Below are 14,858 nucleotides of genomic sequence, written 5' to 3' on the forward strand. Positions count from 1 at the left end.
GATTAGGGATACAGGGGCCACACCTCAACATAATAAATGCAGTTTACAGCAAGCCCATAGCCAACAACAACTTAAATGGAAAACTCAAAGCAATTCTACTAAGATCAGGAACAAAAAAAAAGTTGTTCGCTTTATGCCTTTTCAATATAATGCTTGAAGTCTTAGCTAGAGCAGTAAGACAACTGAAGGAGACCAAAAGGGGATACAAATTGGAAAGGAAGAAATCATAGTATTTTTATTTGCAGATGATATGATGGCATACATAAGTGATCCTAAAAATTCCACCAGGGAGCTCATACAGCTGATAAATACTTTCAACAAAGTAGCTGAATATGATATTAACTTACAAAAATCAGTAGCCCTCCTATATACACATGACAAACAGACTAAGAAAGAAAAAATCACACTTTACAGTAGCCTCAAATAATATAAAATATTTTGGGGTAACTTTAATCAAGCAGGTAAAAGACTTGTATGATAAAACTTTAAGACATTGAAGAAAGAAACCGAAGAGCTCAGATGAAAAGATCTCTTATGCTCATGGTTCTGTAGGATAAATATAACAATAGACTACCAAAAGCACTGTACAGATTTAATGCTATTCTCATAAAAATTTCAGTACAATTCTTCACAGATTGTGAAAGGACAGTTCTCAGTTTCATGTGGAATTACACAAAAATTCAGAGGAGATAAACCAATCCTGAATAATAAAATAACTGCTAGAGATATTATCATCCCTGATTTCAAGTTGTACAACTGAATTATAGTAATAAAAACAGCACGGCACTGGCACAAAAATAAACATGTTGATTAATTGAATCAAACTGAAGACGCAGATGTAAATCTATACACCTATGGACATCTGATTTTTGATAAAGAAGTCAGAAATACTGGACATCATCTTCAACAAATAGTGCTTATCAAACTGGATAGCTGCATGTATAAGAATCTAAATAGATCCATAATTATCTTGTTTTTTTTTTTTCAAGACAGGGTTTCTCTGTGTAGCCCTGGCTGTCCTGGAACTCACTCTGTAGACCAGGCTGGCCTTGAACTCAGAAATCTGCCTGCCTCTTAGATTCATAATTATCAACTTACACAAAACTCAAGTCCAGATGGACCAAAGGCCTCAACATAAAGCCAGGTAAAGGGCTGGAGAGATGGCTCAGTGGTTAAGAGCAGCACTGCCCTTCCAGACGTTCTGAGTTCTATTCCCAGCAATCACACGGTGGCTCACAACCACCTGTAATGGGATCTGATATCTTCTTCTGGTGTGTCTGAAGACAGCTACAGACAGCTATGTACTCATATAAATACAATAAATCTTAAAAAAATAAAATCTTAAAAAAATAAAACCAGATAAAGTGGGGAATAGCTTTGAACTCATTGGCACAGAAAAAGACCTGAACTGAACACTGATAGTACAGGCATTAAGATCAACAATTAAAAGTTCTGGTCCAATTCTAAAAAAAAAAAAAAAAAAAAGATCAACAATTAATAAATGAGACTTCATGAAACTGAGATACCTTTGTATGGTAAAGAATATTGTCATTCAGATAACGTGGAGCTTACAAAATGGGAACAGTTTTTTTTAAATTTATTAATCATTCCATTCATTTACATCTCAAATGATATCCCAATTACCCCCTCCACCAATTCCCCCATCCTATGATATCCCACTTCCCGGTTACCCATCTGCTATCCCCCCCACCCCACATCTGCCCTCCCCTCTCCCTTTTGCCTGTATGAAAGTGCTCCCTCACCCACCCACACTCTCCTGCCCCACCACTCCAGTATCCCCCTAGTCTGGGGCATCAAACCCCACTCCCCCACCCTTCGGGACCCAGGGCCTCCCCTCCTGTTGTAGTTGGGCAAGACCATTCTCTACTACATATGTATCCGAAGCCAAAGATACCTTTAGATACACTCCTTGGTCCGTAGTCTAGTCTTTGGAAGAACTGGGTGGTCAGGCCAGCCTATGTTGGGAACAGATTTTTATCCAGTATACATCTGATAGTGGGCGAATATCCAAAATATATAAAAGTAAAAACACTAGGTATGAGGAAAACAAATAACCAGAATCTTCAAAATAGGAAACTCAAATGGATGAGAAACACATAAAACATTGTTCAATATCCTTAGCCATCAGGGGAATGCAAATCAAAACTATTTTGCGATTCCATATTATGTCTGTCAGAATGGCTAAGATCAATAAAACAAGTGACAGCTTATACTGGCTAGGGTGTGGAGTAAGGAGAACACTCATTCATTGCTGGTGGGAGTACAAACTTGTACAGTATGGTGGTTCCTTAGAAAGGATGGAATCCATCAACCCCAGGATCCAGCCATACAACTCTTGGGTATAAACTCAAAGGACACTTTATCTTACCAGAAAGACACTTGCTCAGCCATGTTCAATGCTGTTCTATTCATAATAGCAAGAAACTGGAAACAACCAAATCCAATTGCCTCTCCACCCAAGAATACATAAAGAAAATAAAATGTGATGCATTTACACAATGGAGTATGTCATTAAAAAATGGACTCAGCCAAAAAAAGAAAACAAAATCATGAAATTCAAAGGTAAATTCATGGAAATAGAGAAAGAAAAAAAACTGAGTGAGGTATTCCAGACCTAAAAGAAAATGATGGTATGCATTCACTTATATGTAGATATTAGTTAGGGTTTGATTGCTGTGAAAAGACACTGTGGCCACTGGAACTCTTTAAAGGAACAGTTAACTGGGGCTGGCTTACAGTTCAGAGGTTTAGTTCATTATTGTCATGGCAGGGAACACAGTGGCATGTAGGCAGACGTGGTGATGGAGTAGGAGCTGAGAGTTTTACATCTTGATTCCTGGGCAGTAGGGAGAGAACTGCTTTGAGCTTCTGAGTCCACAAGGCCTACTCTACAGTCATGGACCCCCTCCAACAAGACCACACCTCTTATTAGTGCCACTCCCTATGGGCCTGTGGGGGCTTTTTTTCCCCCAAAACACCATATTAGCTGTTAAGTTAAAAACAACCAAGCTACACTCAGAAGAACCTTCTTTCTCTGCTCTGGACGCTTCTTGATGCCTTTGGTTAAATTATTCCTCATATCTACAATAAAAACCCTTCTCCTCATCCATACATAGGAGTGGGACAGAGATTTCTTCAGGAAAGGGAAATAGAATGGATAGTTACGGATGGGTGGGGGTCTGGAACCAGAGGATCAAGTGGAGAGGAGAAGGGGAGAGGGAGGCAAGGGAGGGAATAGAGGGAGAGACAGCTAAAATTAAGGGCTATTTGAGGAGTAGTATGGAAACCCAATACAGTAAAATCTTCCTAAAACACGTACATATATGGAGGCAATCTAAATGAAACTTTCAAATAATGGGGGAGACAGACCCTAATTGACTATTTCTTGTTACCAAATGGAGCTTCCAGTACTGGAATTGGGTTACATCTAATTGGGTTGTTGGCCAAAGGGATCTCACAGGAATCCCCAAACAACTTAGGTTGTTGCCAAGACTATAGGTTGCTTTCCATTAACCAATGGCAAGCCCCATTGCTGATGATAACACCTATAAAACTCATTGAACATGAAGAAGTTGAGGTGGTGCCTACATAGAGCCTTCACTAGTATATTCTAGCATCTTTGGTACAGGAAGTTACTTTGTATGCTACCAAAAGAAACATAAACACGAACCCAGCCATAAACTGATGGGCTAGCTTGACTCGATTTTAAGATTAGAAGCCACTTAATGGTGTTGAATGCCTTTAATTCCAGCACTTAAGAGATAGAGGTAGGTGGATCTCTGAGTTCAAGGCTAGCCTGGTCTATAGAGCAAGTTCCAGGACAGCCAAGGATATACTGAGAAACCCTATCTCAGAGACTGCCTCCTCCTGCCCCCAAAAGGATTAGAAGCTATCTTGTTACAAGGTCAAACTAAGTTCATTCCTGATTTCTGTAAAATTTGAGTTTGAACATGTCTTGACCTATTTTTTGGAATTTGACATGTTTCACATCCTATACCCTGACCTCCACCCCATGATAAGATTCTCTGAAAATCCCCCAACCATTAAAACCTTTCTAGTCTTGCAGTTCCTGAGCTAATATAAATCCTACCTTCTCTTGTATTTGATGCTGTTCTTTCAAACTCTGCTTTAGGGAGATAGCCTTGTGTGATAGAAAATAAAACTTGCTTAATTCAACTACAGAATTTGGTTAATGGTCTTTACTCTCCTTTGGTGGGGTTAACAAAACCCTTTGATCTACAATGATTTCCTGCCCACAAGATATGTTGGGGCAATAGTGGTACAAACCTGTGGCAGTAACCAACCAATATTTGATTTGACTTAAGGCCCACTCCACAAGATTGAATCCTGCTTGGGTGACCAACAATCTGAGACTAGATAGCTCAGGAACCTAGGGTTAAATCAAATACTACTGTTCTACTAAAGGAACATAGCAATAAAATGACTCCTAATGACGTTCTGCTACCCTCATGGAGCAGTGCCTTGCTCAGCCATCATCAGAGAAGCTTCCTTCTGCAGCAGATAGAACAAGTGTCAGATACCTACAGCCAGACATGCAGCGTGAGAGACCTTAGAATACTCAAATCTAATTGGAATGTCTCTATTAAGTTTTTCCCGTCGTGGTTCAGGAAACACTGTGGAAGAGGTGGCAGAAAGAGTATGAGAGCCAGAGGGAATGGAGGACGCAGGATCAAGCTCATATGAACCCAGAGACTGAGGCAGCTTGCAGAGTCTGCACAGGTCTGCATCAGGTTTTTGCATATGTTATGGCTTCCAGGTTTTTTTTTTTTTTGTTTTGTTTTTTTTTATGGAATTCCCTAGTGTTTGAACAAGTGGGTCTCTGTTTCTTGTGCCTTCTTCTTTGTTTTATCCAATTCAGATATGATAGATTTTTCGTTATCTTATATTTTATATGTTATTTTCTTATTAAACCTTAGAAGCCTGTTTTGAAAGGGAGTGGATCCAGATGGAAGGGGAAGTTGGAACTGGGAGGAGTAGAGGGAGGGGAAACTGTATCAGGATATATTATGTGAGTAAGGAAATCTATTTTCAATAAAGGGAAAAACAATTTAAACATAAATAAAAACCCTTCTTTACCTGTTCAGGGACATTTTCTCCCACCTCTTGGCTACTGGGAATGATTCTGTAAAGAAGGTGAAAGTGTAAATATGTTGGAGACTGAAGTGTTTTATTTTACAGGTGGTGGTGACACACCTTCAACTCAAGACTTTACCTTTATATGTGGCCAGAAAATTGTTGCATGTGGCGTCCAATCTGGAGGGTACTTAGTAAACACTTCCGGGTGACAATCGCAGTTCTAAGGAAACATTCTGTAGTTATATGCCTGACTGCTCTTTGAGGGAAGTCTCTGTGAGATTTGCAATGTGTTTCTTCTTACTACTGAAAAGTAGCAGAGGTGACAAAGCTGTCATTCCGAACGCAGAAGCATTTTAGACTTGAAACCAATGAAGCCGCTGGCTCGAAGATAAATAGGTATCCTCCCACACCAAGCCTGCCTTCGCAGAGCACGCTGGGACTTGTAATTCGGAGCTGCGCTCTCTCCGAGACTGCGCAACCACTTCCTCACCGCGTAGAATGCCTCGGCTTCCGGAAGTTGGGGCGTGTTAAAAGCGTCTACGTTCTTCTCCCCCGCCTCTTGGTCCCACAGATTGACAGTACTAACAGCCAACAGATAAACGGACTCGTGCGTCCCGTTATGTGATTGGTTTGGAGTTTTGTAACCGCCCAGACAAACTTAAGGGGAATTGGTTGAGCCACAATTTTGAAAATCGTAGATTCGCCCGCGCTCACCGCCCGGTTGGTCCTCGCCTGTGGCGAGCTCGCGGAACCGGGAGTCCAGCCGGTCCGGCTTGGCGGGAAGCTTTATCTGCAGAAGCCGCGGACTGGAATAGGAGTGGTCCGGGCAGACGCGGCGCCCACCGGTGAGTGAGCGCGGGCGGCCGGCGTCGCAGGGTCGCGGTGTTCGGCTACTGGTCCCGGCCGCTTTTCTTGCCAGGGTGGGCCGAGGGAGTCGCCTTCGTCCCTCGTTGCCTATGGGTGTGGGGAATCACTTCCAATGGTTCTGAGCTTGGAGATGAACTCCAAGCCCCTGCACCTGAGTCCTGGGATCCGAGAATGGTCAGTTCTCTCCCCCACGCCGGGCCCAACACCTGTGCAGAGCCTGAACTGTTTTATAGACCCGGACTTGTGTCTCCGTATGGCAATGGCAGCTCATCTTTTTCCCAGCTGAGCAGCATTTAAAAACTGTCCCAGATCCGGAGGCCGGTCCTGCTACTTATTTTGTCATCCCCACAAGCGTAGGCTCTTGTCAGCGGCACAGTTCCATCCAGCTTCCTGCTGCCCAGCGTTGGAATTGTGTCATTCTGAGTTTGTAGCTATTGTCCTGGAGGCCTATGGCTAGTGGTTAAAAAGCGTTTTAAATCCAGGCCGCCCTCTGATTTACTGGGTGACTTGACCTAGATTTGTATGTGCATGGGTATCTTGTATGTGCATGGTTAACTTGGAGTATGTGGCAAGAAGGAAATGAGAGGGTTCTTGGCATGGAGTAGGACTCTGAATGGAAGAGCAGCTTTAGCGATCGATCTTCCTGCTTGGAGGTGTGTGGGGAGAAGTGGTTAGTTCATTTCCTGCACCCCTAAAGGAGATGGCAATGGCGGCGCTAATCTGGTGAATGGCACGGAAGAAGTATTTGTGGAGAGGAAGTGACCTTCCTTCTTCTATGGTGGGATTTGGTTATTTCATGGGCTGAAGGTGAAGCTACCCAGGTGTCTGGTTCTTGTTACATCCCTCCTTTCCTCAGAGTCACCTCTTCTATCTTTTCAGCGAGGGCTTGCTAGAAAACACATTTCCCCATGGTAGAAGTGTGGTTTTGGACTTGGTGAAAGAAGCGCTCACTCAGATTGTAGCTTGAACAAACATTTTGTAAAATTTCCCATTTGTTACTTTCTGTAGCTCTTCTGCAAGTCTTTGAAGTCCTTGGAACAGTTTTCTCTTGGACTTTGCTAGGGCTGTTTTCTGGTGCTGGGGGATAGGGAGAATCAGTGGAAAGGCCATGCCCATGATTAGCTGGCGGTACAGTTAATGTTTTTTTCCTAAAGCCTCAGTGCTCCTATCCATTTGGTTTTGTCCCAGTTAGTGCTGCCCTTGGCGGTTAGATCAGGGTGTGTATTGACCTGTCCTAACCTGTGCCTAGTGAGTTGCTCACTGAGTGTCCCTGTATTTGATGGTGAAGCAACCTTTGGGATTTGTTGATGGATGGATGAACTCATTCTACAAGTGCCAGACTTTTTTTGTTGATGAGTAAGGCACAAGGCTTAACCTTAGCAATGCTTAGTGGGTAGAGACTAGCAGTAAGCAAACATAAACAATCACTCATTTGCTGTGCACATAACTGGAATCTGTGTGTGAGCTCTTCGCTTGGATTGGAGGTTGATCCTCCTTAAGGATCTGAAAGCTAAGTGAAGAAGGTGTACAAAACAGGAGACAGAGTTCCTAGAGGCCAGAACTTGTTTGAAGGACAAAGGGGTAGTGTGTGCCTCACAAACCAGGCTGAAGAACTTCAAGGAAGATCCTAGAGGCCACAGTATAAGCTAGTGTTAAGTTCCAAGAGGCTCAGTAATCTAGCCCTTCCTTCCCTGACTTTTCTCTGTAGGTGAGGCTGAAGTATGCGTGCATGCTTCTTGCTTTTGAAAGTGTAAGTCACGGTGGTAAGGTGTGATCTGGTATATTATTGGTCATAGCTGTCACCCACTCTTGTTCTTTCATGTGTTTACCACTTATGGGGCCCTTTTATGACAGTAACAGAATATTTCCTCTTAGTGTAGGACCTTTGTTAGGATTGTATAGCCAGGTCATAAGGCAGATATCCAAGCTCCCCAGCTTTTTAAGACACTAGGTAAACTGGCACTGCCTGGTCTTTTGCCTGGTATTTATAGCCAGGTCTTGAAAGCAGCACATTTCGTACTCACTCACTCCACTCCCCCTCATCCATTCATAGGGCATTTTGGCTCTAGGGAGGGTTTTGGAAGTTTCTTTGGAGAACATGTTTCTGGACCCCTCATTTCTTATTCATTTCTGTGGAATGTATAGCACATTTCTATCTACTGACTCCCCTCCCCCACACCCCCCCCACACACAAATTGAAGACAGAGTCTCAAGTAGTCTAGGTTGGTCTTAAACTTGCTATGTAGCTAAGCATGACCTTGAAATGATCCTCCTGAATTTCTCAAATGTTGGGATCATAGCATGAACTATGTTCAGTTCTAGTGTCTATTTACTTGTTTATTTGTGCATATATATGGGTATATATGGGAACATGTTGTGTGACAAAGCTTTACCTGAGGAGATGCAACACACACGTCTATTTACCCTAGTTAGGGAACCCACAGTAGGCCAAAGTATGGATACCCACCACTAAAGTCCAACTTTGTGAACCAGTGAAAATTTTTTGGGTTACTTACAGTAGTATCAGTGAGGAGTTACAGGTTGAAGGACAGAGGGGTAGTATGCTCCCACAAATCAGGCTGAAGAACTTCAAAGAAGACCCTTGAGGCTACAGTGTATAATGGCATAAAGTTTCAGGAGCAGAACTGACTCACAGACAGCTGCATCACTTAGGCCCACCCCAGCATTGGTAACAGCTCATAAAAACTGGGAAACCTGCAGCACACTGCACAGCCTGCAGCTAGCTTAACAGGTTAGAGAGTGTCCTTTCCAAGTGACATAGTCAGTCTAAACCTTGTCTAGGAAGCTTGGCTGGTTTCCACTTTTTGCAGCTCAGCTCTGCTTGTTTGAGAGGGACTCTCAGCTTTCATTTGTTGACTCTGGCAGAGGTCTAATGAATTTGGTCAATTTCAGGGAATTCCTGAAGCTTTTTTTAAGTTGTTGACCTTCCTGTTTAAGGAGCTTCCCTGCAGATGGAATGGTTCAGTCTGGGAAGAAAGTGTTATACAAATGTGCAGTGTGTCATGGTTTGTGTAGAGGTCTGAGGGCAACTTGAAGGAGTCATTTCTTTCCTACCATGTGGGTCCCAGGGATTGAACCCAGGTCATCAGGTATGGTGGCAAGTGCTTGAGTTGTTCTGCTAGCCATCCACTGTCATTTTAAAGAGACAGTTAGACTTGGTGTCTTGATGATCTGGTATCTGGGGTCAACACAGGATGGCCATGTCTTAGTTCCCATCCATGAGAAGTGGGAAGAGAGCCCACAAGAAAGTAAACAGGTCTGTACTTGGGTAAAGAGAGGCAGTATGACAGCTTGGTGTTTCTCCTTGATCCAGGAAGGTAGTGTGTGGTCATATTCAGTCCTTGAAGGACAGTTTGTAAAGTTTATATCAGAATTGGTCAGGAAGGGTGGACCTGTAGGGACAGTCATACTCTGTATTTGTATTGGGTTGAGGGGGTGTCAAGAGATTGGGATTGCTGCAACATGATTTCTTTTTGTGACGATGAGGTCATTGGGTTGGTATTAGAATTGTACATTGGCAAGTGGCTCTGTCCAGGGAGATGGCATGGATTTAGGCACAGGGTATTCTGTGTGATTGTGGATTTGGCAGACTTGGAGAAGGTCCTGGTTCCTAGCCCTGAGTCCTTATGCCTTTTGTCTCTTCCTTAACCAGACAGTGCCATCATGGGGACCACAGCCCCAGGGCCCATTTACCTTCTGGATCTATGTGACCAGAAACTCCTGGACTTTGTCTACAATGTGGACAATAAGGACTTCATGTGGCTTAAGGAGATTGAGGAGGAGGCTGAGCGCATGTTTATCAGGTAAAGGCCGGGACATGCTGGGGTGGTGGTGGTGAGGGAGCTGGGGTGGGTGTCCCAATAGGTCAGACAAATAGCCTGTCAGGGTTCCTTCCTAAGTGCCTCATATGATGGGGCCAACCCAGTGCAGTGGCCAGAGGAAGAGGAGATTGAGCCCTCCTCCTGGCTCACTGTGGTTAGCTGTATCTCTGAGTGTATGGCCTGTGATGACTTGTCTTGGAACTTACTTACTTCCCTGCTTTAAGTTCAGGAGGAAGTTCTCTGAGAGTCCAGCTGCTGATTTCACATAGCTTTGGAGAGCTTTCCTGGCGATGGTCTCTCTAGCTTGATTTGTCATTGCCGAGAATAGGGTGGAATGTAGTCTAGTGAGAGAAGGAGCAGCCTAGTAGTTCTTAGGAAGCCTCATGTTCACCCTCGTTGTACTTAACAGAGAATTCAGCAATGAGCCAGAGCTGATGCCCAAAACTCCTTCTCAGAAAAACCGTCGGAAGAAGAGACGAGTGTCTAACATTCAGGATGAAAACAGAGATCCCGTGAGGAAAAGGTAAGAAAGGCTTGGGAGGCTGTGCTGGAGGGTGTCTGGAGACTTGGTACCTTCTGGGAGAGTTTGTTCCTGAATGTGCTGTTAGGTGCAGCAGCTGGAAGGCAATAGTGATTGGTGGCTCACACTGACCCTGACAGTTGAGATGCCATGGATAAAATAAACTGTTAACCCAGTTCAGAGTACAGGTGTGGATTTCTGTGCATTGGCAGTGAGATTGGAGGCAGGGAGTTTGGGATTTGGAGGAGGGGAGAGGCACCAGAGGTGTGGCCCAGGTTGCTGGTTCCTACCTCTGTTGTTGGGTTTGTTATAATTCCCTGTAGGAATGGTGGTGACTGCAGCACTCAGATAAACATGCTAGTCATTCTAATCAGACAGCCCTACGTATGTCAATCGCAACTGGCGCAACAGCTGTACATCCTTGGAATGAAATCCTCATCTCCGTTTTCTCATCTTCCAAAGTTGAGTAAATGGTACCTACCTCCCTGGGCCATTATCTCAGTCCTGCAGATGAGAGCATGAGTGACATTTGCAGAAAGTGTTTAGCACAGTGTAACAACAGTCAAGAAGTTGGTATGAATTTAATCTTCCCAGCAGTTCAGTGAGTAAAGGAACTCATTGTCACTTGCAGAATATGCTGAACTTGCAACTGTCCATGTATAGTTGGGAAGACTGAGGCTCAGAGAGGAACAACTGGGGTCTCATGGCTAGAAGTGGTAGTCTGCTCTGGAACTTCAAGGTTTTGCCTCTGGACCTTTTGCTCATACTTCATTGAAGTTGGAGGCTACTGGGGAGATTGATATACTCTAGTATAATTTTAGGGTGCCCCTTCCTTTGGGCTGTCTCAGCCTCTGTTCTATTGCCCCAACAGGTTATCTCGCAGAAAGTCTCGGAGCAGTCAGGTAGGCACCCGGCACCTCCGCAGCAAGCCGGTTACTATTGTTGAGGAGAATGGCTCCCCTGTGTTGCAGCGGATAACCCGGGCTGCAGCAGCTGCTGCTGCAGCAGCAGCAGCAGCATCAGCATCTGCGTCTGTGGCATCAGGTTCTTGCTCTCCCACTGCTGAGTCTCCTCCCACAGTGCTGCTGAAGAAAGCTATTGTGGAGGTAAGCACCAGTGATCAACTGAGTGCAGAACTACAACTCAGTAAGCTCAAAGCTGGCCTTCCTCCATCTTCAGTTTCCCAAGGCACCCTGACAGCAGAGGAGAAATCAACACCCAAGAAATCAGAGGCTGGGAGGCTGGACTCTGTCACAGTGAACTCCCTCAAGGCTACCCCTCAGAGCCCCAAGAACCGAGGGGTTGGGGAAGGACGTTCTGTTTCCAAGCTCAAGATTGCTCGGGCCTCCCGGGCCCTGCAGGACTCTCCTGGCTCTACAGACTCTCCATGGCAAGAGCGGGTACTTTCTCCCATCCTGCCAAATAATATCTTGCCCACCACAGCCAAGAGCCCTCTTGGGAATATTCGGTCAGTGCGGAGAAGCCTGATTTCCCAGGATTCCCAAGTGCCACTAGACAAAAAGTATTGTTTGGTGGCCGAACAAGAAAAAGCCAGTCACAGATCAAGCAGGATTGCCAAGAAGGCCGGCAAAGAGCCAGAGGCCTCTGCTCGTATCATTTGTGAGTGTGGGGGCAGTGCTGGGGTGATGGTGTGGTGGGCAGGCCCTGGTGTCTGCTCAGCTGGGATGTTTCCGTTGACACTTCAGTGATAAATGTTTCTCATGTGAATCTCCTGAATGGAGCTACTAGCTAGCCATGCCTGGCTATTGAAAATATGTATAGTCGATGAAGCTGATCCCCCCACCCCTGGCCCCCACTCCAGGAAGGCAAGTTCTCAACTACTGGGCAGTATCCCCTAGCTCTTGTGTTTTTGAGATAAGGCTTTTGCTATGTAGCTTAGGTTGGCTTTGGACTCAAAGTCCTCCTGACTCTGTATCCAAAGTGTTAAGGATGACAAGTGTGCATCACTAAGGAGCTGAATTTTAAGGTTTTTTTTTTTAATTTTTTTGAGATTTATTTTTTTGTACGAGTGCTCTATTTACATGTACACCTGCATGCTAGAAGAGGGCATCTGGTCAAATAGATGGTTATAAGTTACGATGTGGTTGCTGGGGATTGAACTCAAGACCTCTGGAAGAGCAGACAGTACTCTTAACCATCCCTCCAGCCCTTTGTTTTTCTTTTTAATAGTATGTGTATGCATATGTGCACACTTGCTATAGTGTGTGTGTGTGTTTGTGTGTGTGTGTGTGTGTGTGTGTGTGAGAGAGAGAGAGAGAGAGAGAGAGAGAGAGAGAGAGAGAGAAGAGAAGTTGTAAGAGTCAGTTCTCTCCTGAAGATGGAACTCCAGTCAGCAGGTGCCTTTACCTGAGTCCTCTCACTGTTTTAAGTTTCATTGACCAATTTAGATTTCAATGGCTGCCACTACTTGTTGATTGATATCAGTTCAACATTGGTTGTTGTTTATTTGTATGTTTTATTTTCTTTTTTGGAGATGGGGTTTCTCTGTGTAGCTCTGCTGTCTTGGAACTCACTCTGTAGCTCAGACTGTATTAGAAATCAGATCCACCTGTCTCTGCTTCCTGAGTGCTGGGATTTAAAAGCATGTTCCATCACCGCTTGGGTCAACATGGTTTTGTAAATTCATAAATAAGCTAAACTGTTGGCCCCAGCGTTCCAAAGGTCTTTTTCTCAGAGTCAGTATATCCCTTGGTCCCTCTTTGCTGTCTTGGAGTGATGGACTTAAACTCACTAACCCTGTATTTAACTCCTAGTGGTGCCACATACAGCATATGGGCTGGTACCCAGTAGCTGCTTTCATTATGGTTAGGTCTAAGCCCAGGGCACAGTGCCCTGGTGGGTAGATCTTAATGAGCCTCAGAGGAAAATAGGCAATCCTGAGAGTTGGGGTTGGCTGCCTGAGGGTTGCTAGTAAGATTTTTGAAGGATGGCTGTGCCTGGGCCAGGTGGAGAAAAAGTATAGCATAGCAATCCTGACCAAGGAAAGGATTGCACAAAGACTTGGAGACTTCAAGCAGTAAGTGATGGGCCAACATTAAAGCAAATCTAGTCCAGTGATGGCTGTTGAAAGTTCTTAGGCATCCTGCAAAAATACCAGGTTTCTGCAAGATCCAGGTCAGAGGACAAGCTAAGTTTCATAGTAAACAGGAAGTAAATCTATCTGGGTCTTGTAAGATTTATGGAGGAAATCTATATTTTCTCCTCAGGGTTTATGCCTTTTAACAGAAGAGGAAACTGAAGTAGACAAGATGTAGAGTCCAAAAGTTAGGATTTGAGCCCACTTGCATTCCATCTAGGAAGGCAGTTACTGAGGGGCTGGTGAGAAGCTCAAGGACTGGGTTTGTCGGGCACATGAAAACACCATACCTTGGAAGGTTCTCTTTGGTTCAGCTTTGGGCTGTGTAGCCTGGAGAGACAGTGTAGGCCATGTGCAGCACAAGGTCTGGTACACTGTCTGTCTTTGATTGTCAGGTGGCCTGGGGTGGGGTGAGTGTCACAGCTCCTTTTGAGATTTCTTCAGGTCTGAAGTTGGTCCTGGGGAGGGACCGATAGGGTTAGGTGAGCCTGGAGCTATGGGAGGGATACGAGGAACTGGGGAGAACCTCATAGATTCTTTCATGCTTTGGTGTTAGACATCAGACATGTAGTTCTTTTTATTCTTTTTTTTTTTTTTTGCATGAAAACTTTTTAAAAAAATTTTGAAGTCAAAATATTACACCATTTTCCCTTCCCCTTTTCTTTGTCTAACCCCATTCTCTCTCAAATTCATGGCCTCTCTTTTTTTAATTGTTGTTACACACACACACATGCGTGTGTATATGTGTGTGTGTGTGTGTGTGTGTGTGTGTATATATATATATATATATATATATATATATACAGCCTGCTCAGTCTGTACAGTGTTGCTCAACTGTACATGATGTGGTGGGGCCCTCTTCCGTGGGGAAGACCATTTTCTCCCAGTTTCAGCTTTACTTAGTTGCTGTAGTTCTTTGTCGAGGGTTGTGGTCCAATGAGCTTTCCTCCTCTATGTTGGCATGCCTTTCTCTTGTCCTCATTCAGCTCTTGTTTAGGCAGCCATGCTGTTAAGACTTCATGGGTCTTTGTAGCTTGTTTGACATTTCTAGAAGATGTAGTCTCATCTGATAGTTCCTGTTCTCAGGCTCTTTTGACTGTTTTCTTTCCCAGTGTTCTTGACCCTCAGGCGTAGAAGTTGTAGATACATCAGTTGGGGCTGGGCACCACATAAGGTCACTTGTTCTTTGCATTTTGTTCTATTGTGCTTTTCTGTAATGGCTTCCATCTGTTGCAAAGAGAAGTTTCTTTAATGATGGTTGAGCACTACAGTTGTCTGTGAGTATAATAAATATTTAAATTGCAGTTAGGAATTGTATTGCTTAGTAAAGTGGCAGTTGTGGGTTCTCCTCCAAGATCTATGACCTCTTAGCCCTGGGTTGGCTGGGTTTCTAGCACCAGGCACAATTTCCCTC

General features: G+C 44.3%; 1 protein-coding gene across 2 annotated transcripts in view; it reads left to right on the forward strand.

The window, feature by feature from the left end:
• Positions 1–5,818: 5,818 nt before the first annotated feature.
• The window catches only part of Incenp (inner centromere protein), a 36,379-nt gene continuing 27,339 nt past the window's right edge, over positions 5,819–14,858 (forward strand). For both annotated transcript variants that reach the window (XM_028777551.1, XM_028777552.1), the window contains exons 1-4: positions 5,819–5,963; positions 9,659–9,809; positions 10,237–10,350; positions 11,219–11,967. In XM_028777551.1, coding sequence (XP_028633384.1) covers positions 9,670–9,809; positions 10,237–10,350; positions 11,219–11,967 — 1,003 coding nt within the window. In that variant the 5' untranslated portion in view covers positions 5,819–5,963; positions 9,659–9,669. The remainder of the gene's footprint in view (positions 5,964–9,658; positions 9,810–10,236; positions 10,351–11,218; positions 11,968–14,858) is intronic.

Source organism: Grammomys surdaster, unplaced genomic scaffold, assembly GCF_004785775.1.
Source record: "Grammomys surdaster isolate TR1022 unplaced genomic scaffold, NIH_TR_1.0 310, whole genome shotgun sequence".
NCBI lineage: Eukaryota > Metazoa > Chordata > Mammalia > Rodentia > Muridae > Grammomys > Grammomys surdaster.